The sequence below is a fragment of the Thunnus albacares genome, chromosome 13 (assembly GCF_914725855.1).
Source record: "Thunnus albacares chromosome 13, fThuAlb1.1, whole genome shotgun sequence".
Lineage (NCBI taxonomy): Eukaryota > Metazoa > Chordata > Actinopteri > Scombriformes > Scombridae > Thunnus > Thunnus albacares.
In genome coordinates this window covers 9,477,516-9,503,595 of record NC_058118.1, presented here as the reverse complement: position 1 = coordinate 9,503,595, position 26,080 = coordinate 9,477,516, and the positions used below count along the sequence as shown (strand labels likewise).

The 26,080-nt window shown below is 38.0% G+C and overlaps 1 protein-coding gene across 13 annotated transcripts in view; it reads right to left on the bottom strand.

Moving 5' to 3' along the window:
* The window catches only part of msi2b (musashi RNA-binding protein 2b), a 260,618-nt gene extending 236,268 nt beyond the window's left edge, over nucleotides 1-24,350 (bottom strand). For 7 of the 13 annotated variants that reach the window (XM_044369994.1, XM_044369993.1, XM_044369995.1 and 4 more), the window contains exons 1-5: nucleotides 24,119-24,347; nucleotides 23,753-23,793; nucleotides 23,379-23,460; nucleotides 22,748-22,832; nucleotides 7,516-7,557 (exon numbers count right to left, since the gene is read on the bottom strand). In XM_044369994.1, coding sequence (XP_044225929.1) covers nucleotides 7,516-7,557; nucleotides 22,748-22,832; nucleotides 23,379-23,460; nucleotides 23,753-23,793; nucleotides 24,119-24,180 — 312 coding nt within the window. In that variant the 5' untranslated portion in view covers nucleotides 24,181-24,347. Of the gene's footprint in view, nucleotides 1-7,515; nucleotides 7,558-22,747; nucleotides 22,833-23,378; nucleotides 23,461-23,752; nucleotides 23,794-24,118 lie in introns of all 13 variants that reach the window. The other 6 variants (XM_044370000.1, XM_044370002.1, XM_044370004.1 and 3 more) reach the window with 3 other exon arrangements.
* Between the last annotated feature and the right edge of the window lie 1,730 nt (nucleotides 24,351-26,080).

Below are 26,080 nucleotides of genomic sequence, written 5' to 3'. Positions count from 1 at the left end.
GCATTCTCTATCGGCCTCTCTAGCTGCCAAAGCCACTCCCTCAAGTGATGACTTTCAAAGTTAAGTGCCTCTCCGCTTCATTCACAATCTCGGTTTTTTTTTTTTTTGTATCATGAAAAAAAAAAAACCACACACCGAACATGACTGGCTAATCCACCTGTCACACCATCGCAGAGCACTAATATCTGCTAGTGTAGGAGTCTATTGCTACGGCTGCGGAGGGGCCCAAGGTCAGAGTCACTGTTGGTTTGTGCTGACCAAAGCCACTTACAGCAGATTGTCAGTGACACTGTTCTGATGAGACACCGCTAGAAAAACAAACCCTATTTTATTACTGTTACCTACAATAAACATTTTTAACCATACTATAACTACATTAACACACACTCACGAGATATTGAAATACGAATTATAATTTAGCATGAATGTATTTGAGGGGAAAAACCTGAATATGCTGTTTTTTTTATTGTGGATGAAATTGAACAGAAAGTCCCAAAGCTGCTGCTACTGCATTTTTGAATGGACCGCAAATCATGTTATTTTGGATTCTTTATATATGGTTCATGAGTAAAGCCAAACAAGACTGATAACACAGCCCAGTGATGCATTTGCTCTGGTCTACCTAGAACACATTAAACGTGTGTTTTAGTGTGTGTGTGTGTGTGTGTGTGTGCTTGTGTTGTTTGTATCTGTGTGTGCGTACATACAGAGGCTTTGATAAGAGGTCTTGAGAGGTATAGTGGAGGACCATGCCCTCCTCTCCTCTGCACTCCTCTGCTCTCCTCTCTATCCTGGCTAGCAGGCTGTCCTCATTACTGTCAGTCAGCATCAGGTTTAGCAGTGCCAGGCTCCTGCACAGCCCTCTGTCCTTTCTGCCCTGCCAGCACTAGCCTGCCTGACTGCTGCCATTGGTAAGCATTGTAAGAACCCCTCAATCCCCTAGAAAACCTAATTACTCTCCGCCCGCAACCAAGGAGACCGGAGCAGAAAAGAGGGAGGCCGAGGAAAGAGGAATCACACAAATGTACACTCCATTTATAAGCGCTCCAGCAATTATTCAAACAAAAGAAATGTGTTCATATTATATCTGCAGTTAAAAAAAATAATAATTACACTAGCATTCACATTTACACAGAATTTATCTTTCTATTGAAGCATAAATATTGGCCCAAGAAAAAAAAAAAAAAAAAAAAAGAACACAGGATACATTTAGAGTGTGTGAAACACACACAAAAAAAAAACATGCATGAATCAAACTGAGCATCGCTTTGACCACCCGTTAACTGGGTCACTCAGTTGGTGATTGTGTCTGACCACCAAACAAACAGTCATTCATATGTCTGTGCTCTGGCCCCATTTTCATCTGGAGCAGTTCCACTGAGGCCACTGAAAGCAAAGGAGCTGACGGGTCAGGGATTTAAACCCATCTCCAGCTTCGGCACAGCAACCATTACCCACAGGGGGAAAAACAACTCCTTGTGTCATCCTCCATCTACAGGAGGGTTTATTTATGTTGGCTGCACATCTGTTTTTTCAGGGGTGAGAGGAGAGTGACAGTGAAGAATTCCCATCAACTCGCTTGTCACTTTCCCGTCGTCTTGGTCAAAGTTTTCTTTGCTCACTCTCAGACTGTCTCTTGGTTTCAGTGAAACGTCAGTGCATTTAGTGTCACTAGTAAAAACCCATTTCAAAAGTGCATTTATTTTGAGAAATACAGCAAATATCTTTTCAATTGGACATCTTGGTCGTTCACCGCGATAGGACCTGTGCCATTTGCCTTGAAATGCGACATCGGGTTCAGATAATAGCCTTCATGACATACCATTCCTTCTCTTTCTTCCACCCTTCCTGTTGTTCCGTGTGCTATCTACACAGTGGAAATTCCTTCAAATAAGAACTGTCTAATAAGAAATAATCTTCTTTCACATGATAAATATTTGGGAGGGCTCATTGTCACAAACTGTGAAGCTGAACAAAGATATTGATATGGCATTCTGTTCTACATTAAGGACTTTTGTCCTTGAATATTCTTTCAGACTCGTGCAGCTGTGCAGATCCGAGTTGGAACGGGGAAGCTGGTGCTTTTAATAAACTCACAGGGACATTCAAAGGGGCTGGCAGCTACGGAGGTTTCATTTTCCCAGCAGTGAGCTGTGTCATTTAAAATAAGGATCATTTTGAGAAGGGGAATATCATAATGCTAAATCTAGATCAAATAACTGAGCAAGGTGTAAGACTGGATTTACAAGGCCTTGTAATCCTAAAAGACTAAATAAGAAGTGTCAGAAAGAGCAGAGAGAAAGACAGACAGACACAGACTGTGGGGGGAATGAAGGATTGAGAAATAAAGTAAAAGAGAACAATTGGACATGAACAGGTTTGTTTTCAACCTGTGTATAAAACTACACACCTGGGCCTTTTGAGTGTATTTTTGTGTAACACAGTAAACACAGGGGATAAGAATTTGTACTTACTTCCTGCTGCATCATGATTAGACTCTATTAAAACACTTCAAAACTCATGAACCTCGATACACCTGAGAGTCTTTTCTGCTGGTAAAATCATAATGCAAACAGTCCCTGAGAGAGATGTGTGGGACACAGACCAGTGGAAGTGGTGGGAGTACTGATCAATTTGACATTTGCAGAAAGTGTACGTATGTAAAAGAGAGAGAGAGAGGGAGATAGGAAAAAAAAAAAAAAAGAAAGGCAAAGGCAAAAAGGGAGAGTGATGTGAAAAGACAAGAGGTTGAGACTAAGACTGAAGCAAAGAGAAAAAGAGAGAGAGAGAGAGAGCTGCAGCCAGACACAGCTGCCAGAGATGGAGCAACTCTAACAGTAGGCCATGAACAGGAAAGCCACAGTCACAGCTGTCACAGGCTGGAGTAAAATTTGGGACAGTGCTTTGATGTTATTTCTGACTGATAGCCCAGAATTACCTCAGCCGATGCACTAGCACAGTTAGCCTTCCTCCTCACTGACATTAACGCGTGCAGTTTTAATATGAGATGTTTTGGGAAAGAAGACTGTCACTGCAAACAAAATAAACAGAATTTCTAGAAGTGTTGTCACAGCTGCATCTGTTCAGTCTGCATCTATTTGTGCACAGATAGAGTCTTCTTTCTACATCCCAAAGACTGCCAGAGACAAGGCAAGACAACCTGTTCGGGGGATGGCTTACAAGGCAAATCCCTTTATGGAGGTGCAAGGAAAGGGTTACGCCCATTGCTCTGTAAATGGATGCTGCTCCTTCCTTTAATTTCCATAACAAGTCATCAGAACTCATCTCCCACTGAAGTGGCCACAGTCCCACTGGCAATTAAAATCATGCTGGGACATGCCATGGCTGTGTGTGACTCCACTGTGGGAAACAAAAGCAGCGGCAGCAGCAGTATTGACGCCGACAGTTGAGTGGTAAATCTCAAGCAATGTCGGCAGAAAGCGTCTCTTTGATTTCTCCAGGAAACAGAGAGCAGGCCTCGTTTACATGTTTCAGTATGAACCTTAGTGGAAAATATTACACGAGGAGACAAGAAACAGCATCATCTCGTCTCTTTGTACTTAACTGTTTTCTATACGCAGCCAAAACACTGAAAGACATGTGGGTGTTTTACAGAATCAGCAAAATAAAGACTGAGACTTTCAAAAACAGACTAGGACCGTTTTCAGGGTCATTTTGATGTAAAAAATTTTGTTTGTAAAAACTTTGTGAAATCTGCCTTGATTAAAAGGTTGGATACAGATTCTTGTCTGCTGAAGCCTTATATTAGCTTCAACTGAACCGAACTGCATTTTTGCAGAGATTGAAGACTCTGGATTTTGTGTAGTTGTGCTAGGAAGCAATCTATTATTATATTGACAATAACATTTTGCAAAAAAAATGGAATTTGAATATTGTGTCAAGAGTGACTTAAATTTGAACCTCTCCTTTAAATGTTACCTATAACCAAGCTTTGGACACTGTGCTCCAAAAACACTGTCTCCAACACAACTGTCTCCACAACTCTTTCTACATCAGGGTTTCCTGCAGCGTTTTATAGTGCCAACCATAACATTCTTATTAAAAACAATATCAGGCTTATTAAACGAGTAGCGGTTGTACATCACATGATGATTGTTAAATCCATCATTTAGTTTAACTACATTAATGATGAGATGAGATGCGTCACGATCTGTCTGATTCAGCTCAGCAGCTGATTAGTTGATCGATCGTATTGTACACTTTGCAGTTATTAATCAGAATAGTATGTTGCAGTATCAAAAAAGACGCTTTACCCTTATTGTGAACTTGTCACAACTGCTAACTAACGTCCTGGGGGAAAGCCTGGACATGGACATGTCATATACTGATTCAATAGAAAACAAAATAATAAACAGTGAGAAATATATGTATCAATATATATTATATAATAAAAGATTGACAGGATATATATATATATAAAATATAGATAACATCTGTGTTCATATCCATATTTCAGAAATAAACTCTGATACAATCATTAGACTAGATCTATTGCAGTGAATGCCGTTAAATTAAATTACTTTTGCAACAAAGAGCATGGATCAAGAATGTCTTGTTGTGAAACTAAATGTTGAGATGCTGAAACCTTTATGTAGAAATCCTGGCATTCTTAAGCTACTTTCAGCAGCCAAAGCCATGGCTAACCCCAGTCAGGCTGAATGGCTAGGAGGAGACAGGGCATAAATGAATGTGCATAAAAACACTTTTGCATCACATCATCATTGTTTAATCCTTTCATTCCCATCTATCAATCATCCACAGATGCAACCTAATCCCTGAATATTTGAGGACTAGCCTGCATTGATACCTTTGACCTGACTTGTGAGCACCCGCTTCTATTTCTAATGCAAAACGTTCACTTTAAAGTCTCAAGATAAGCTTCGGTTGTGTGACATTATTTATTTGTAATGTGTGTGTGCCTGTTTTGCATTTCTTTAGCACGTTTTCTTTGATCAACAGCACCTGTGGTTATCTCCCCTTCCTGCCTAAATATTCTGGTGCAGATGGTCATAAAAATACATAGATTACTAAAATCAAACATATTCAAGATTCTCAAATCCGGGGGGGGGAAAGCAGAGGCAATCCGTGCTCTGTGACTGATTTGTCATAAAAGAACTTATGTATGTCTTATCATGACAGTAACCTACAATTCAGGTATAATACTGGCCTTAATAATATTAATGTTTCACAGTACATAGCTATACAAATCATCTGAGCGAGTAGACTTTGTCATACATGTCACTTCAGACTTACATTAAATGCAAGGCTGTCCAATTTAATATAGCCTAATGATTATTTGCTGCAAAACTCCTTTCTGTCTGTTTCTGACTGTCTCTTTACAGTGGAACTGTCCATGTTTTGGGGCAGTGTCAGTAATGCCTGCTGATACAAGTTGTTTTTCCTGTGATCCTGTCATCCCGGTGCAAACACCTTCAGTTGTTTACAATGAAATGTCCTCTGTGTTCACCTTCACTTCCTGTCTGTTTTTCAGCATTACTCTACGTGCTGTACATACTGTATAGTTTTACCATACTGCAGCATTCAGCAATGAGAGGTCATTGGCAGGGTTACTTGTGAGGTCATTGTTAGCCGTGAGAAAATTAACGCTGATTGGTCTCGTCACGATTTGCTCCCTGAAGCCCGTGCCACTGAGGCACCTGCCAAGCCGAGCTTCTTTAAACAAGAACGAAGCCTATTCAACAGCTGCATAAGCAGCCAGGCAGGCAGACAGTGGAGGGGGAAGACGGACAAAAGAGAGCAAATGCAAAACAGAGAGGACTTTCTAAATGGGAACCTCAGAATGGGACTTCTTTTAAAGGTCTTAAATCAATTGAACATAAAGTACAAACGCATGCAATGTTAATCTATCTGGCTAATCCCATTGCTTTAAGATCCTTTATAATCCAGGTTCAATACAACCATTTTTCTTCTCTAACAAGCTTGCCCTATAGCCATTTTATAAATCATTGGTACAAGGCTTTTGTGGTGCCACAAATTTTGTTATGGTGTCATTGTTTCGTTGGGTTATGAATCACGCACAGGTAGAATGACAAATATCTTTAAGTCGTGTAGAACAGCTCAAAATATTATATTCCCTTGTCTGAGTCATTGCTAAAAAGAGTACAGCATTGTTTAAAAAAAGATTAACAATAACCGCCACAGCGAGAGGAGTTTCTTGTTCACTTAAAAAATGCTGTTTTATTGCACCTTAGACTTTTATGAGCAAGGCACAGAACAGAGGGAGTTAAAATGATATACTTGCCATGTAAGAAACACTGATAGTTTGTCAACCATATGCTGATATCCTTAAGTCACCATGTGCTCTGGCTTTGAAAGCCTGCACTGCCAATTCCTCATTTGAAACCTGAACAACTCTAACAATGCTTCTCTCTGATCCACTGGGAAGGAGAAAATATATTATCGATTTCCACCTGGTTTAGGTGGAAAAAGCTCTGATATCGATGCTGAATAGCGCTACGCTGTACTGTGTGCTATAGCCTGCACATTAAATGCTGGGGGATGGTGTGAGAGGGCATGTCAACAAAGCCCTTGACTACGCCACAGCACCATCTGCACACGTTGAATATTTAATTGTCAATAGAACTGCTCAAGACCAGTAATCAAGAAGAGAAAAATCCATAGCAAAAGATAATACACATCACGAACCACAGTTCCAGCATGATTGGAGTTCGGCTTATTTTTTGAATCATCCATTGTTTCAATGCTAATTGTGACTATTTCTACATGCATGCACCACAATTAAAGATATTTCTAAATCATTTATGTCATTCAATCCCATTCAACTCCAAATGCTACAGAAAACAACTCAATAGACTTGTAATTCAGCCAGTAAATGTAATTCATCACTGTCAATGAGGAGTCAGCAATCATTTCTTGCAGATTCAGTCAGGCTAATATCAGGCTCTTCACTAAAAAAAGACACATCAATGTACAACTTTAGAAACACAGCAACAGTCAGCACAAGACAGCATATTGATTGTCCTCTCTTCCATACTAAAATAAAACTATTGTTTCACCTTTTATAGCCTGTAACATTGAAACAGACAATAAAGCCTGATTTTATACAGTTGCAGACTAAAATTGCCACCCATTGCTACAATGGGTTAATTTCTAAACATGTATTATTAAAACAACTATGATGAGGGATAAACTGCAGAAAAGCATAGCATGATAAAAGCACTGAGACAATGATGTAGATATAAAAACAGTAATACAGAAAAAAACAACATAACCTCACTCATGCTGAAAATTTCCTTGAAGTATAATATATCCAACTTTAATTACTTTGGTTTGGTGAAACAATACAGACAAGGTGAGAACAATGGAGCCAGACAAGGTGTTTCTCTACAAAAACAAACAGACATCCACTGCCTCTTTCTGTATCTGCTGTGTGAGCACACAAAATTAGGTAAGGTAGTGACATGAGACATAATCATTTTCTTTGAGCAGGGTTAGTGACCAATTTATTCTTACCTTAGGCTGGGCGCGACGGGGAAAGGCAACCTTAGGATCAATCTGAGAATGAGAAAAGAATAGAAAAATTGTTGTTAAAGAAAAAGCTGTGATATTTCGAGGGTGAAAAGCAATAAACAGGTGTTGAAAATATGTCTAAAACTCTGAGCCCACACAGGGCTTCCACAAGTGCAACCAGTCACAATTTGAATCATCTGTGGTCAACAATAAATACAGGCATTTTTATAGCAGTAATATATATTCATAATTTAATGGATTCAAATGTGTTTTTTTTAAGCTCACAATGACAATTTTTCTAAGCCATTAAGATTTACAAAAGCTGCATAATCATCCTGTGGTGATAGAGAATGTCTGCTTCTGAATATCAAACCAAAGCTACATTCAAGAGCTGTCAGAATTATAGCAATTATGACAAATTAAATGCACATGAATTGGACTTGGACTTGGAATTTTGTAATTCAGTTGCATTGCAAGACCCTGCATAGGCCAACATCAGGTCTGACTTTTATCAGATATAACATCATTATTTCCCTCTGTCTCCCAATCTGTTCAGGTTAGGGCTAGCTAATTTAGCTAAGGACAGTCTTTTGGTCATGGTGAGCTTTATATCCTACATTCTTTTTCCCCTTTGTGATTTGCATTTTCTTGCAAGAATTTGCACCAGCTTAGTGTGATGTAATATGTAGTTGTGCTGCAGTCAGTGTGACCAATTTAAACTGACCCAATAACAGAACCAAACTGTTGTAATTTATAATTTTAGTGAATATTATTGAATCAATTTGTGATTCAGTGCATGTTCCCACTGACAAATTCATTTGAAAAACACCATTTAATGCACAATTCAATGACAGAACCTTGTTTTTTAATAATATGTTTATTGGAAATTTCTTATTTTTCCACAACAACAACAACAATAATAATAATAATAATAATAATAATAATAATAATAATAATAATAATAATAATAATAATAATAATAATAATTAACAGCCCTGACCAGACAAACACATAAGCATTATAAAGCAAACAAACAGAAAAACACAAACACAAACAAAAACAGCTCAGATCAACAAACATATAGAGGAGGTAACAAGAAATACCCTATTTTGCAGGTAAGTCACAGGTTACAAGAGTTTGGATTCAGGAAACTCCTTGAAAAATCAGGTCCAAGATGGTTTAGCTAAGGTTGCTCAGACTTTGTAGAATTGATCTGTTTTGGTGTGTAGAATACTACCAGCTGACTTTAAACTTTACACCAGCCCTATTTTGGTTTTACATTTGGGACAGAGCAGAAAGTGAGTGGTTAAAAGAATGCCTGCCATGAGGGGTTATATACGTATTCTGTGTATAATTCTAAACTGGATTGTCTTTGTTCAAGTACAGATGGATACCTTTTTGGCATAACTCCAAATATTCTCACCAACAGTCACTGACAATTCCTTCTCCCATACACATTTAATCCTCTGTTTATTAGTAGGAGACATGCCACACATTACATCATAGAACGAACTAACTAACTAACACCTTCCCTGGCTGTTGAAACAGCATTTTCTCAATAGCAGATCTATAAGGGTAATACGCTTTGTAATATAATGCCTTATTTGTAAGAAATGAAAAATATCTTGTTTTGGGAGCTGGTATTTCTGTATCAGTTGTTCAAATGACATTGGACTATTATTTGAGAATAACAATTATCTCTTATGTTCTTAAAATTCTTAAAAAATAGTAAATCTCGTAATCTACAGTTCAACAATGATGATTCAATGTCCAGCCAAATAGAGGAAGTTTGTTTCTTTACCTACTCAAATATAAACCTAAAGTGAGCACACAGCCAATACACTATTAAAATTTTTTAGGGCCCTATTTGAAAATAATATAGGAATCATTTGGACGGGATAAAGCAATCTAGGTAACACATTCATTTTTACCAGGGCTATTCGTCCTAACCAAGAAACAGGAAGTTAGTTTCTCTAAATCTTATCTTATATACCGAATAATGGAACAAAACTGGCTTTGTACAACTGATTAAATGATTGTGTAACAAAAATACCTAAATAGACAAAACCTGAAGAAGACCATTTGAAAGGAAAGGATGGCATAGTATTAGGTATGGTAGTAAGACTACCCAGGTGCATAGTCTCTGACTTGTTAAAGTTAATCTTATATCCACATAATTAACTATACAGGTAGATCATCCTGATGAGAGCTGGAGCTGATGCCTCAGAGTTAGATAAAAACACTAGCAAGTCATCAGCATAAAAGAGTTATTTTATGACATATCTCTCCTACCTGTAAATCATATATAGAGGGCGTCATTCTAATGGCCTCAGCCTGCGACTCGATAGCTAATACAGATAGGAAAGGTGACAGAGGACAGCCCTGCCCAGTACCTCTATGTGTAAAAAAGTACTTTGATCTTAACCTACTAGTCATAACTGCAGCTTGAGGGTAATTATACATGATTTTAACTCATTTCACTAAATTAATACCAAGACCACATTTTTCTAATGTGTAAAATAAAAAAAAGACTTCTCAGCTCAGTTGAACGCTTTCTCTGCATCTGGGGAAAGCACTAGACCATCTACAGATTTTGGTTAAAAGGCCTGAATAACATTAAAGAGATGTCTAACATTGTTAGTTGAATTTCAACCAGTTTGATCTTCTTTAATTAGTATGGGTAAAGGGTCTAACGACTAGCTAGAATTTAAGAGAGCAATTTTCGGTCCACAGTTAATAGAGATATCAGTCTATAGGAGGAAAAAGACTCAGGGCATTTCCCTTCATTTAATATAAGTGATATGTTAGCCTGCTTGAGAGTCTGTGGTAATTCTGCAGTAGAAAGCAAATGTTTAACATTTTAAGTAATGGTTCTAAAATCAGGTCCTGAAAATTCACAACAGAACTCATCAGGTCCTGGTGACTTCCCACTCTGGAGTTTCTTAATTGCACCAATTACATCTATTACTATGTCATCAAGATGGGTTTCTTGCACCAGTGCAACATCAATATTTTCTTTTTTCAAGAAGGTAAGTATTTTCCTACGTTTTATGGGATTATAAATCCCTCATATAGTCCAAGTACAGACCCGAAGCTTATTTGGCATTCATTAAACTGTTAATTCAGACATAGGACTGGAAATATCCTGACACAATCAGTTTAAAAAGACGAAGAAGAAAAATACATGACTGAGCTATGTAAAAACATACAAACCATAACAAAAAACAAAACCTAGGGGAAATGGTGGAATGTCCCTTAAAAAACCCCCGTCTTCCTCCTGCCCAAGGCTAACAGCCGATGGATCAACCAAGAGCTATACTCATGACTAATCATAAAATAAACACAAGTTCCATTTCGCATATGGTGATATGACATCATCCCACATGGCAAACTGTAATCAAATGAATAAATGATAAAATCATGTGAGTACTCACATAAAGTTAAATGTCACAGTCCCAGTCCAATAATCAGAACATAACAAAAAAAGCTGTGCTGTCCCAGAAAGTTTAAGCAAGTCCACAGCTGCTCCCTCTGGTGTATTAAACCTCTTCTCTGCATCATTGACCAACATCTTAAGCCTTGCAGGATACATCAGTGCCTAGTCAATATTCATCTTGCATATCATCAAAGGCCTTGTGTTTCTTGACCACTGCCACTGAGTAATGACTGAAGAAAGAAATCCTTGGTCCAGTGCGTGTGGAATGGTCCAGTTCTGCACCAAGATGGTGGGCTGCATTGATAACACGTTGCTATTCGTTGTAGTTGTGAAACTTCATAATGATCAGTCTGGGGCATTGTTTGGGACCAGGTTTCAGTGCTAAGGAACGGTTGTCATTTTAAGATAGTAAGGTAACCACTTTGATAAAATTCACAGGATCTGTTCCTTCTGTACCTTCAGGTAGACCTACAAAGCCTACATTGCATCTGAGTCCACAACTGTCTAAATCATTTACATGTTCCAACAGTCCACTCACTTGTTTCTCTAGATTTGTCACTTTAGACTGCAAAAATTCCATCATGGTCTCCACAGTAGCAATTCTGTCCTCCGCCTCACTGACTCAAACTCCCAGAGCCTGTATTTGGGTTGTTTGATCCATTATAGCCACAAGTACAGTGTCAACTTTAGCATCGATAACCTTCATGATATTATTGGTTATCCTGTCCATTGCCTCGACAATGTTTTGGTCAGTGCTACTGCTACTGCTAGCATCTTCACATTCAGCCGCTTCCACAACATTAGCATCATCATTTGCTCCTCGTTTTCGTAAAAATTCTTGGTTGATTTTTTCACGGTTTTGGGCATGTTGTTGAGTATTTTGTAAAAGTAGTTGTCAAGAGTTTTTCTATAGAGTTAGTCCCACTTTAAGGTATGATGCTTTCGCTAAACCAATAATGTTAAATAATCACCGGAGCTCACTGAAGCATGGTGTTTCCTCTACGACACCATCTTATCTCACCATCTTGAGCCAATCATTTAAATGTACAGCTGGTCTATTGGCTGTGTTCTTATTCATTATACTGGTGCAACGGTTTGACCAAATAACTGGTTTGATTTCAAGTTAAATCACTTTGTCAGTATTGACACAAGTAAGACCTTGATGTTAAAAACAAAACTACATTCACTTCAAGATTTTATATCTTGAGCTCTGACTAATGGCTGTTAAAAAAAATCTGTTGATGAGGATTTGAAGACAGCTGGCTAATATCAGTGACTTCATTACTTACTGTAGCAAACTACAATTGATAGAGCTCAACGACACATTATAGGCACAACATTTGTTGCGCTGGACAATGTATTTTAAGAAGCAGCATATTAATTACTGCTGATTACTGTGTACGAATTAATCTCCAGACTAAAATATTGGTTGTGCCAACAGCTGTATACTAAAAAAAGAACCTCACTGTTCAAAAAATAAAAAAAACATGGCTATGGAGGCCAGCCACACCATCGTTCTGCTGGTCAGAGTCGCTGTAGAGACTTGCTTTTATTTTAGGCAGCAATCGCTGATTGAATATGACAGGGAGAAAATGAGAGTCTGAGGCCGGTGACACCTCCAGATATTGCCAAATAACCAGGAGGATGCATCAGATCAGCCTGGTTCTCCATCTTGTGCTTGTTATGTCATTAGCTTCATTTTCCTCATTAATTTCACTGGTATGAAGGTATGTGGTGGGGGGTCTCATCAACCTTGCACTTACAATGAAAAGGAACTATCTCAAGCAGCAATGTCATCCTAAATTGTCCTTGTCTGGATACCGATAAATTTGAGAAAGAATTTCTCAAAAATGATACCAATACATATTTTTCTTTGGTAGGATGTTACTCATTTATGTTTATCAGAGAATCCTTTTCATGTTGTTGCATATTATTTTGCTGTATATTATCCAGAAATATTTACAATTAGTGTACCATGCTTAGTGTACCAGCATGTGTAAAAGTTACTCCTTTGGCACAGATGAATCTTTTTAAGGGAAAGATATCTCATCCTGCTGAGGAAAACAATGAAAAGAAAATTAACCAAGGAATACAAGAAGAAAAGACACCATCTGCACAGATCAATTAAGCCAATGAGACTGACTATGTTTTAATGTGTTTGAAGGGAAACCATGATGTGCAATGTCATTGTCGTCTTTTGTCAGTTTCAGTTATTACTGTTATCTTTCTAAATCAGGTCAAAATGAGATATGAATTCAATAACACCTGGGTATAGCAACACTGCTTGTAATGAATTTCATTTAAAGATTTGTTTTAGCACTTAGCCCCAGGCATAACCAATTCAAACTCAATTATTTTGTGCGCCCTATTTGAGCACAGACAACATGTTATTCTTTGAATACCAAAGTCCTATACTTGGTAATGTATCTTACTTTTTAAGCCTATATGAAACCTATTAATCTGCATTTCATCACACTACATAAACTAATTGTTTTCTCTATCCTGCTGATCATTACTGTTCCCATGAATCCTACTGTTTCAAAATGCACGAGAAAGCATTTTCACACAGCAGAAATGGAGGTCATATAGTTTTTTAGTCTGTTTAAAATATTAGGATTATCAAAAAGAGGCAATTATATGCACAAAATTGTGTTAAAATGGGGCTATGATACTGCAGATTGTCTAAATCACACTCAGAGCAATGCAGCCAAATTAGGCAATGAGGACTTACTAACCAATCCTTCTGAGAAATGCTGTAGCAGCACCTTTTTAGGTCACAACTTATGATGAATGACTCCTTTGAGAAATTTGAAATCAAGGGCAGGAGGGATGTAGCAATTGTTTCCCATCTGTTTACATATTCATGTGCATGTGATTTTTTTTATGTTGAAAGTACCTTCATACTTAAGGCCAAGAGCTAGAATATGCATTCTCCTTTGCACTGGATAACCGTTCAATTGAACCAGAGATTATGTTGTCTCGGTTTCACCTGATACTTCCTTCCTGAAACATTTTTGTTATGTAACACACATACCATCAGGTTTAGGACCAGTCAACCAGACCCAGGTAGCACAGTTATTTCAGTAATTCCAAATGCAGTACTTGTAAATGCTATTTCACTCAGGTCTGTTCTCATCTAGCAATACTTTGCACCTTGACACAATTCACACCAATTGATAGTAGTTTACTTGGAATATTGTGGTTCATTATGTGATTTTTTATTATTTAATCCTTTATTTAAACAGATAGTCAAACAGAGATCATCACCTCTTTTTATGATAAAGTTATTTTCTTAATAGGTTAGGAAAAAACACTCTTTTGATCTTACAGTGCCACTGCTTTCACTTTTCGCATTCTGCACCTACATCTACTGACTGCAACAAGGCATATTCTCTGTGGTTTGTTGAAATGGATTGTGGGAACAAATCACAGACTGATTTAGGAGTACAGAAGGCAATTTTAGGGAGTACTAAAAAGCATATTAAGACACTTCAGCACAAAATAACATATTAAACATCATAAATTGAAGACGCATAACTGTAAAATAGGAAGGTAGACCTCCCATCCAGCTGTAACTGTATGTTATCATCTGGTAGCAGTAAAAGTACTTTATAATCCCCCTCTAGGAAATGTATTTATCATGACAACATCTCAAGCAGCGCACGCAAACTAAACAGCACATAGATATTTATAAACCTGACTTGGAGCAGAATGAACAATATGCTCTGAATCTGAATGTGCGCCACCTTCTAACATTATATTTTACTGGTTGCCAAATAAGCTGTTCAAACGAAGGGAAGCAGCGCTATTAAGCATCTTAACACCTGGCATTTACCTTTCACTTACTGTTTTCATACTGTGGAAGTGTGAAGGTCATTGGGACTGTAACATTCATTAAGGACCATCACAATAAACTTTACTTGGATTGACCTGATTAATGTACAACAACATAGCAAATCTACAAACTGATGATGCCCATTGTTGTTGTCTTTGTTATAAAAAAAATATTTTTACATGTTGCAAAGTAGGAGCAGTAAGACTTTATCACACCTGAATATTCAAAAAACATGTGGGACAGGAAGATAAGGTCAAAATATATTTTAATTGACAGAATGTTTATAATTGAAGGTATAATGTTTTCAAATCCAAACTGCAATCAATATACATCATTCAAAAACAGTCACCAATGAGTTCATCTATTTTTTTAATGTATGAGCCACAATAAAATCCTAATTTTAAACTTGTACTAGACCCAATTCACATATATGACAAATTCCAGGTCAATGTGCCCTTTATGAGTTTTACATTTTTCACGCAAAGTTCTATCTTATTCCTGCGGGTTAGATTAGCGTATGATTCTTGGCAGCATCTGCTATCTACGACTGTCTGTAGGATGTATGAGGTCCTTTTTTCCAATGATTAAATTACTGTAGCCATCTAATGGTAGCAGTACCTGTTATGTACAATTGACTGGCAGCCTCTAATGTGGTATAATTTTCAAAGGGCTCTGCAATTACAGTACACGTGCCTCTTGCAATGCTGGTATCTCTGATAAATCTTAAGCATCTACCCAAGTTTCCACAGTTTTCACTTCATGAGGCGCACAGCAGTATGGATTTTGATATGCTAAAGATGCACTAGTGAAGTATTTCACACAGCTGTAGTCTGTGTCAAGAGCTTTTTCTTTATTCTAAAGCAAACCAGGCCTCTCTAGCAGAGCACTGTAAAGAATTTGCTCACCTTATAGCCTCTTTACGTAACCCTAACAAGACTTTTTCAATCAGCTGCACGATTTGTCAAATTTATGGTTTCAATACACCTTTGTTAACTGATGCAACATGATCTCACATAGAACAAAAGTAGATTTCCTCAAGACATCATACAAGCTAGTATGTCAAAGTAATAAATGAGAAAAGACCAGGAGCAATCCCCCCCCAACCCCGCCCCACCATCTTTTATCTTCCACAGCCTTTTACTACAGGGTCTCCAAGGGCCGCTTCTGCATGCGACCGTGGGAGATCAGGGCAGAGAAACAGCATATATCTGAAGTTCACATCTTACAAAAGAATTTCATATATTAATGTGGCTCTTGGGTAAACTCTCTGCCTCTCTCTTAATACATATCTGCACCAGCATGATGATGTGGTGTTTAAGCTAAAAGGAAAAGGCTTATCAAAGCTTGCAGCTTCTCCCAATTTAAGTGTGTGAGGAGGTCCACAGGTGTGCGCGTGTGATACCAACGGCGCAGACAAGAAATTAAAACATAAATGTTTCATATCTGTGCTGTCAATCTTTACTGATCTTTGCTGTGGAATAACACCTCAAAAAGGCAGTTTGTTATGCTCCTCAAATTAATAATTAGAATTTTACCAATGTCATGCTCAACAAGGAAATCAGCCTTTTTTTTTTCTTCTTCAGAATATGCAACACCATTATGATCTAGATTTACTGGTATTTCACAAGGTATTACATTACCGCCTTGACAAACATCTGATGCTCTGTATGTACCGACAAGAGACAGATACAGCATGAACTAATAACGCCTTCAGCCATAATTAACTGCAGAAGACAGAGCACCTGCTGTACAAGAGCAAGTCAGAGTTTAGCTCATTGATTTGACTTTACTTCTAAATCCTATCTGATGAATAAGGTTTTAGATTTGTCCGGAACAGCTGCTCATCCACACTTTTCCTCTTCCTGTCCTCTTGGGTTATTCCCCGCCTCACTTCAGACATCAAAACTGCGTGCATAAGTTGACCTGGGGTCATTTAATAAAGGCCGGAATTACCCCAGGACCAGCAATATGTTTATTTTACAAGGAAACATAGATGTTAGTGGGTTTTACAGGTTGCAATAAATTAAGATTGAAACCATATTCATGCTGTTTAAATTATGATGAATGTCATACACTGTCAGGAACTTAATTCGTATTTTGCATTCAAATATAACCTTTTGGAGGTTCACCTTGCTCTGATGAATGTAAATATTTTATTACAGTTCGCATTAAAATGTGATTATAACTGCTTTACATAAAACAATAAAAGATGCTAACCTGGAAGCAGCCAGGAATCAATCTGCTGCCTTGTAAAGCTCTCAACTGTTTCTTCTTAAATGCAAAGTAATGTACTGTGATCTCCTGTTCATACCGGCATGCCTTGAAACATCTTCAGGAACAGATGCTATGAGTTGCATATTTCTAAACTGAACAAAGCATCATGAAAAATGGTAAATATGTTCTGAATTACCAGCATGTGTGTTTTCAAGCCCCAGGCTGTGCTTCCCCATATGTCTCATTCACATTCATCCTAGTCTTGAGTGTTTTCATAACCGGACAAAAAGCAGAGCACACAGTGAAAAAAAAAAAACCAATACAAAAAAAGAAAAAAAAAAGAAAAAGAAGATTGTGATGGCGTGCCTATCTTCACCCATCCTGGTATTTTTGGTTTATGATCTGTTATATCGCTCTTAACCACAAACTCAGGGAAAATGATAATCCATACTGAAATCCTTTATGTGGTATGAGTGCAATAAAAGTAAGAAATGCCTCTTTTGTGTTTTAACTACTATTACTTAAATAGCAGTTACTGCACTATATCTGTGACTGAAATGGTATGTGCTTGTCAAAAACCCAAAGCCTCGCTGATTTAATTCACACATCCAGCTATATATATATAAAATAAAATGAGATAAACAAGGGGAAAAAATGTAAATTAGGTATGATTTCCACTTTCTCTGTATGAATACTCATAATATGACTCAACTTGTTCAGTCACGGCACCTCCAGCCACTTACAGCCAGTCCTTTCAAGGTTATTAGGGAAAAAAACACGGGTATGGATTCATTCAAGCGTTGCAAAAGTAGGAGACTTGTATCGAATCAAACATCTGCAAACACATCAGTTAATTCTTTCCATTACTGTTGAGCAACTTCGTAAGAGATATGACAGATCCTAATGCAATGCGATCTTGATAGTGTGAATGTTAAGATATACAACAGCACAGCGGATACAGCCCAGTGACTAATGGTGAGGAAGACAACACAGACAGCTGCCTTAGGTTTGCACTCTCCTATTGCACGGATAAACAACAGCACATTAGCAGCTCTGAAATATCAATTTCTGCATGTGTTTGAGTAAACGGGATCTCATTTCAACTTTGATATGTCAATTACGCTGTCAAACATTCATCCAAATACAAAAATGTCTAGCTACAAACCACATGGCCTCATTTTGTTGTTCATTATGCAAAAGCCATTAGTTATCACTGTTATTACAGGACTATCAGTATCATCATTTTATTACAGGTTAGGGAGTATATGGACAAACTACATGGCTATGGAAACAAAGCAAATAAATCACACACACAAAAAATGTTTCATTAACACCAGGCAGGAATGCAAATTCAATTTGGCTTCATATCTTTTTAAATATAGAAATGATTATATTAATGGTCGTTAAAAACAATTTATTCAGGGGCAGCCTGATGGCCTGAGGGTTTAAGACGCTGACCGTGTAATCACCCATATGAGTCCGACCGGGCCTCTCTCTCCACTCATTTCCGGTCAGCTTACTATTGTATGCAATCTAGTAAAGGCAAAAAAAAAAAAAAAAGCCCCCCAAAAAAACATTACAAATTTTGAGTAAAACTCTACTGCCAAAACATATTGATTTTTTTAGAGGAAAAAAAAAAAAACCTTACAGAGGTAATGACAAATATTATATAAAAGGAAATGTTTCACAACCAGCCTCGAGTGACTTGCCAGTTAGGCAAGGACAGATGTGCAACAAGTTTAGAGAACTTCACCGAGCCAGTGCGCTGAGGCCACAATTCACACAAAATGGTGATTGGACGTCAGACTTTAAAATGTCACTGTTCAGTCCTCAGGCTGAGGTGCTGTCAAATCTGAAGAGCATGACATAAGTCTGCCAAATATGACCTAGAGTCTACAATAACTGTGATACAATGCCATGGTTTATATACACATCTATAGCTGATACACTTTTAAAACAATCTTTTTCTGTACCTGTACGGTATCTTTATATTTGGTAATGCGGCCCACATTCACTAAATGGTAAATTTACATAATTTATTTTGCATAACACTTAATATGCTTGAGAAGACGGGGAAAACCTGTTTGAACTCCAACATAAATAAGAAAATAAGCCAATAATATTTCATCTTTTGATTGTGTCATTACATATAATCCGCAGGTTTAAGTTAAGTCAACAATCACCTTTTTTTTCATGGGTATAACAAACTATTCCTGATCCAAATAAGTCAGTTGCAACACAGAAGTAGTTAGAGGTGAAGATATGAGCAGAAAGTCCTCGGGTTAAATCCAACGAGCTTAACAGAATAACTCAAAAGTGCACGAGGAATTTAACCCTTTCCTACTGCCACTATTCTCAAAGTGCTAATGGGCAAGGTTCAGAACCAACGACTGCTCCAGTTACTGTATCAGACAACAGTACAAGACTGGTTTTGGCCAACTCCTACATGTTGTAAGTGTATTTTTATGTGCAACCTTCCCTCACAGGTATCATCCCGACCTTTGCTGTAGATATATATGCTGTCAAGCTGTCACAGAGTTGTTCATTCAAAATGCCTAGTTTGAAGTTATCAAACTGCTCTAGATTCTGCATCAAAGAATGTTTGCATCGTTACCTCTTCAAGCAGCCCCCCCAACCTGCACCTATACAGATATCTGCAAGTTTTGCAATACCATCAGTCTTATTTATTGGGCATTTAACTACCAGGAAATGTGTCTTCCCTCTATATTCTCTGATCTTATCACTCTTATTTTCAAAGCACATTAATAGATATAATACATCTAAAGACCTACATTTTATATAGAACACTACAGCACAACTAAAGTACAAATTTGAATGAGACACTGACCGACCTAAATCTTAAAAAACAAAACAGGGAGGGTCTGATTTACATTTTAGGGGGTGTCACAGGAACAATCCATATGCCCACCGTATATTTTAAAGCCCCATAATGTATTTGGGTTTAGTGTTATCAATAGTTTTTTGGAATAGTAGAAATACTAAAAAAAAAATAAGCTCCTTTGGAGCAGTAAAGTCTCCATCACTGAGGTGGTCTGAAAACTGGCCAGAAAGCTCAGAGCTCCCTAATAAAAAAAGAGCAGCCACTTTACTACAAACTTTGCAGTTCAAAGAACTGGAAGGAACATAAAGTAAGACCCACTTCCCAACAAACACCATGTTTCTCAGCACTGCGTCCATCACACTCGAGCTCAAGAATATGAATACAATGAACAACAAATCTTAAAGGGCTGTTATTGTCGAAAACAAGAAAACTGAGCTTTGGGAGGGATTAGGGTGATGGTGGTGGTGGTGGTGGGGGGGGCTCCTGTGCTGTAAAATTACTCAATATTATCTTCTCTGTCTTTTTAAGTTATTAGATATTTTGAAATTTGAGGCTAAAGAGCTAGCGGTGTTAAGGCGGAACCCGTTACTACATGAGTCCACCCCTACTGTAACGGACGACGAGCAAAGCAGGATAGTGGAAGTGTTGCTGGTTGTTCAGCAGCTAAAAAGTCTTTGCAGCCTTCCAGAGGATGGAAATTTACATCAGAAATGACTGAAATTCATTTTTTGAGACAATCTTTCCTCCGTTATCGGCAAGAGGTTGTGTGTGTGTGTGTGTTCTGCACATTTTACAGCCGACTGCTTAACGAGACTCAGTACGCCGCAGGATTTTCAACTTTTTCATCTTCAATGTTTGGATGAAGTTTTTTTTTTTTTTTTTTTTTTTTTTTTTGGAGAGCTGATAGTGGAGAAGCAGACAGGAAACAAGGGGAGAGAGAGTGGGGTATGACGTGCAACAAAGGTCCCAAGCCAGAGTTGAAGGGACATTACAGTTATGCAGCATGTGCTGTAACCATCCGGCTACCAGGGCGCTCCTGGATGAAGTTTTAAAACAAATGGACTGGTAAACATTGTTTCTTTGTGTTACTCAGCTGAAGGAATATAATATATCTGTGCTAAAGCTAAGCTAGCAACCTCTGGCTACATTTGAAAAATTACTTGTCCTTTGTTGGGAAACTTAGACACAATCTCACTGTTCTGAAACATCCTGTTGAAATCTTATCTTTGCAACAGCAGGTTCTTCCCCTTCCCATTCATAATCACACTCTGGTTCATAGACCGCTATGAACTGCCTTACATCTCCAGCTACAGACATTACTCCAGGTAAAGATATGACGTAAGGGTACTTGCATTATTCATTAGGTCCTATTCCGATTGGCTGGGGGTGAAGGTGGGGGCCACACCTCCAGCCAATCGGAGTAGGTGGTCATTAATAATGTTGATTTTATGTAAATAGCTTCAAAAACAGCCTGCTGGAGGACAGAGGGAAACCTGGGCTGTAAGGAGAGATAGATTTAGAGAAATCTAAACAACTTTTGGTGAATAAAATGTCACAGATATGTTTAAAATAATTAATTTAAAACTGTTATTATCTGTGCATATTTGCTTTTTATATTTGCCGATTATTGTTTCTTATATCTCATATTTGTGTTGTAATCAGGGAGTCCTTGAAAAAATATAGCTTGCTTTCAATGGCATACCCTGTATAAATAAAGGTTTGAAAACAGACTCGGCATTTATAAAAAATTAATTAAAAAAAAGAAAAAAAAGGCCACAATACCAGATCTTTAAATTTACATTACTTGCCATATCCTGTACAGCTTTAGAGATTTCAGAATAGCCTTATTATATACTGCCACCTAAAGTACAATCTGTTTGTCTTTTAAAATACATACCCTTCAAAATTTTCCTCCATCTAGAGTTCCCCTCAGCCAAAGTAGCAAACACAGCTTCTTTCCTCAACATGCACTATTCCCTTCCTGAAACTATGCGGGCATATCTGGACGTTACCACCTACCAAGTAGAAATCCCAGGCAGATATATTTTCAGTTCAACCTCATCTAATCCATCATTACAGACATCTCTCAAAAATGACTAGCATGTTTAATTATTCATCTACTGACAAATTTAAAAGGGCAAGTAGAATCCGCAATACTTCAAACTTTTTCCATAAATGAGTGTGTGGGTGTTTGTGAATGAATTGCCTTATTTATGTAGATTCAATTCAGAGGACCCTTTCAAACTAAACACGTATTTATAATGGTAAATGTTTGACATAATATTACTTGTGTATTGCTGTAATACTGCTAAATTTATTAAAATCTGATTAAATTACATTGTAGTCAAATAACCAGTTAGTTTAAATGACGTATTTATTGTTTGGAAACAGGTAGATTTATTCTGATTTAGTTTATAGATCTGATTTTGACACACGGGTGATATTTTTGGGAAGTGTTGTTTTAACCTATTTTTCACACATACAGTATCAGCGCATCAGGTGTGATCCAATGTATTGTTTGCTAGGTCAAACAGTAGCCCAGCAGCGGGCCTGAGACAGCACGCCCTTCAGTGGAACATGAGCTATGTGCACACTGCACATGTGGCTGCAGCGAAGAAGGGGGCGTGTCTGCCCCATTCATCCGAAGAAGTGAAAGTGAACACATATAATATTCACCCTGGAGTTGTGTTTTATTGCCAGTCTCTGTGTTGAAGGGACCATCATACATTTAGCCCTTATACATGACCTTGATCCAAACAGACTGTTAACCTAAGAGGTGTTTCCCCAAAAGGCCCTTAAGGCAGCGAAATGTCACACAGTTAGGACGTGGGGGGTCTCCAGGGGCAGAACGGTGCAAACACAAAACATGGAATAAACACTAATATAAATGTAGATCAAATGAACTCACCGTCTTTGAGTCTAATTCATGGTGTTGTTGAGCTAAGACTTTATCTACACTGGCAGCATCTGTAAACGTAACAAACCCAAATCCTCTGCAAAACAAAGACACACAGACAAAAACAACAAAAATGTTAAAATGCATACATGCAAAAACAAAAATTACATTTTTTTTTATTCTTTCAAATACAAACGATGAAAAATATTGACATGTAACAACAGACTGCATAACAGTAGGCATAATATTCCTATGACCTTATTATTGTTACAATATTTCTTTGCAAATGCATTTATAGTCCACATTATGGACGTCCTGTAGCAGATTTGAAACTGAAACTGAGGACACTGCTGATCATTATTTGGTATGTTACAGTGTGAGACGACACTACACCAACATTGTGGTGCAGTCACAAAGTCAATGTCAAATTGCATTCGGCCGCAGCTTTACAGCAGTGAGCATTTAAGCTTATCTGGCTTGCTGTGAAACCACACGCAGGCGCGCGCACACAGGGACACACACGAACACATGCGCGCGCGGACACAGAAACACACATACACGCTGGATTAATACTAAACACGGACAAAGTAAGCGATATGGCTACATGCACTGGTAAGGAAAAGTAGAAAAGCCCTATATTTACCTTGAGCGCTTTGTCGTGGGGTCTCTCATCACCATACATTCTCTTATTTCTCCGAATTTACTAAAATAGTCTCTAAGGCTGTCTGTGAATAGAGAAAATATGTCGGGTCATTTGACAGAAACATATGGGCATGCTGTTGTCACTGTATTTCAAAAAACACCCCGCGATGCGCATAGGGGTCGAATAGAGGACTTCAGATGGACGGAGATCAAAAATAACATCGTGCGCACACACTAGTGAGATATCCCATACAGTACAGTACTGCACAGTGCACATTCGCACATACACCGCCAGCAGCTACAACGAGCACTCAGTCACAGCGACAAAACAACAAGAAATACTGGATACGGTGTTAAAGAGAATAACAGTCTCACCTGGTGAGGTTTGCCAGCTGAGGCCACCGATAAACATTTTACTGTAAGGGGAAAACACAACAGAAGTGAGTCCAGATGTCAGTTCGGCCATTTTGACGACTAACTACTTCTAAAAGCGACCTTAAAGGATGAAGGAAGACTATGAAAACACATTCGCGCTTAGTAATTATGGTCTATCTACATTAAAGGGGGAGGACACACTCGCTACAAAGCTGAGGTCTGTAAAACTGCGTCTGGAAACGGACCCGTGCACCGTTTAAGTGCGTACTGTGGGGACGAATCCAGCACGGCAGTCGAAGTCCTCTCCAAGATGTTGTAACATGGAAAAAAATCGTACCTAAGGATTAAATTTAGAAAGATTCTTACCCCGGGTCATGTTGTGAATCATTTAGGCTTCCGGATGTGGCTTGACTCCCGTCTCCTTCCATATCTATTCCAAACTATAGGCTGGGACTACAGTAACAGTGACAGACACACACAGATACGGCAGGAGATATGCAAAGCCCCGCTATGAGAATATTACTGAGCCGGGAATGAAAGCGTCACACGTGGGATCAGCTCAGCCCCCTGCTCCCTCCTCCCTCTCTCTCAGCATGCTCTACCTTGGCCCACAGGGGGCGGAGCCTGGCTCTGTCACCTAACCAATCCAATTGACGTCAATTCAGGCAATCTGCAAACCAATACTCCGATTTGTCATTTAATTAAGCAATAAGCCACTAGAGGTGAAAGTGGCTTATTGCTCTTCTAAATCAGTGGACACATAGCCTACTATTATAATAATAATAATAAAATCTTTGTCCAGGAAATTGTTCTTAATTAGAAGTGGTTACTATTCCACTGAGTAGCAATCATTTCAAAAGCAGCTGCGCAATCTTTTTTTTAAAATTACAATTACTTATTCTTCCGCCATGCAATATAGTCCCTCAGAAAGCAGCACAAAAGTGGGGCAACTCCTATGTGCATGTTAATATTAAAATGATACTGGTGTTATGGCTCACAGGTGTTTATTATAACATAAGCAGAGTTTCATACAGCTAAAAGATGCATATAATGTGGCACAAAGTGTAACATAGATATTGTGCAACACCAGTTAACTGGCATCTTATTAGTTTTTTTTTAAACAGTGAAAGAAAGCATGCTGATGTATTTATAATTGAACAATAATTGAATACTAAGTACTTAGTAAAAATAATTATGTTGTTGAGACACTATGCAGTTTTATTGGAATCTGACAATATGGTTGGAAAGTGATACATGGTAAATTTTGCCGTTAGTGCATTTGAATTGATGTCTTAGTAGGTACAGTAGACGTTTAATGGGCCTTACAGCTTTAAACATGAGCCTCATGTACTACCAACGATGCAGGCTTGTATTAATTAACAATGTTGTAATGTACATTATTAATTAAAATATGTTACAGTGAGAATTCCCATTGATAAATCCATACTATAAAACATTACAATTTAAATACAGCCCAGAATATGCAGAGGATCAGATTTTGCACTGTACAAAATGTTGCACAATTTTAGGTTACAAGATGAGCTGATATTGGAGAAAGTCTCCTGAGCCATCAAACCTGTGTTCAAGCTGACCCTGTGGCCTGGCCTTTAAGAGCTATATTCATAATGAAAGCCAATGAAGTTATTTTCCTATGGGGATCAATAAAGCATGGTATCTGTACAGTGGAGTAATTATGGATCTTTTCATGTAGATGACCTATAATGAGCTTCCAGCTGCTCCCTCTGTACAATGTATGTGGAGATAAGCTGGTGTTGCCCTCTCGTGACCCTGAAGAAGAAACAGGATAAGAAATTAATGAATAAACGAACATGTATGAAAGTTACAATGGAAAAAATATATATGTTTTGGTATCCATTATTTACACAGTACGCTATGAAAAGACCATAAGAAAAAAAATTCAAATGATGTTTTAAATGATGTATTATGCTGAAAATCTTGTAAAAAAAAATTGTAACCTTGTAATTGCTCACAGAACTCAGACAATAAATCCTATATAAATGCAGTTTTCATTCATCTTAGCATGAGAATACATACAACAAAACCTCCCAAGCTTCTGCATGAAACGTGACTAGTGATCTATTATTCACATTCACTGAAGTTTTGTGAATAGGCCTGTCTGTGCTGACTGTTTAGGGCACTACCAGAGGGAATTTCTTATCTAGCCAGGCAGCATGTTTTTGAAACAATGACTTAGATAAAACCCAAATACGGCATTTTAACAGCTAAAACTCTGTCATTAGTTAGGGGACACTCCACATTGCAGCTGTCAGTATCTTTGAAACAAAGGTACAGAAGCAATTGGCGGCA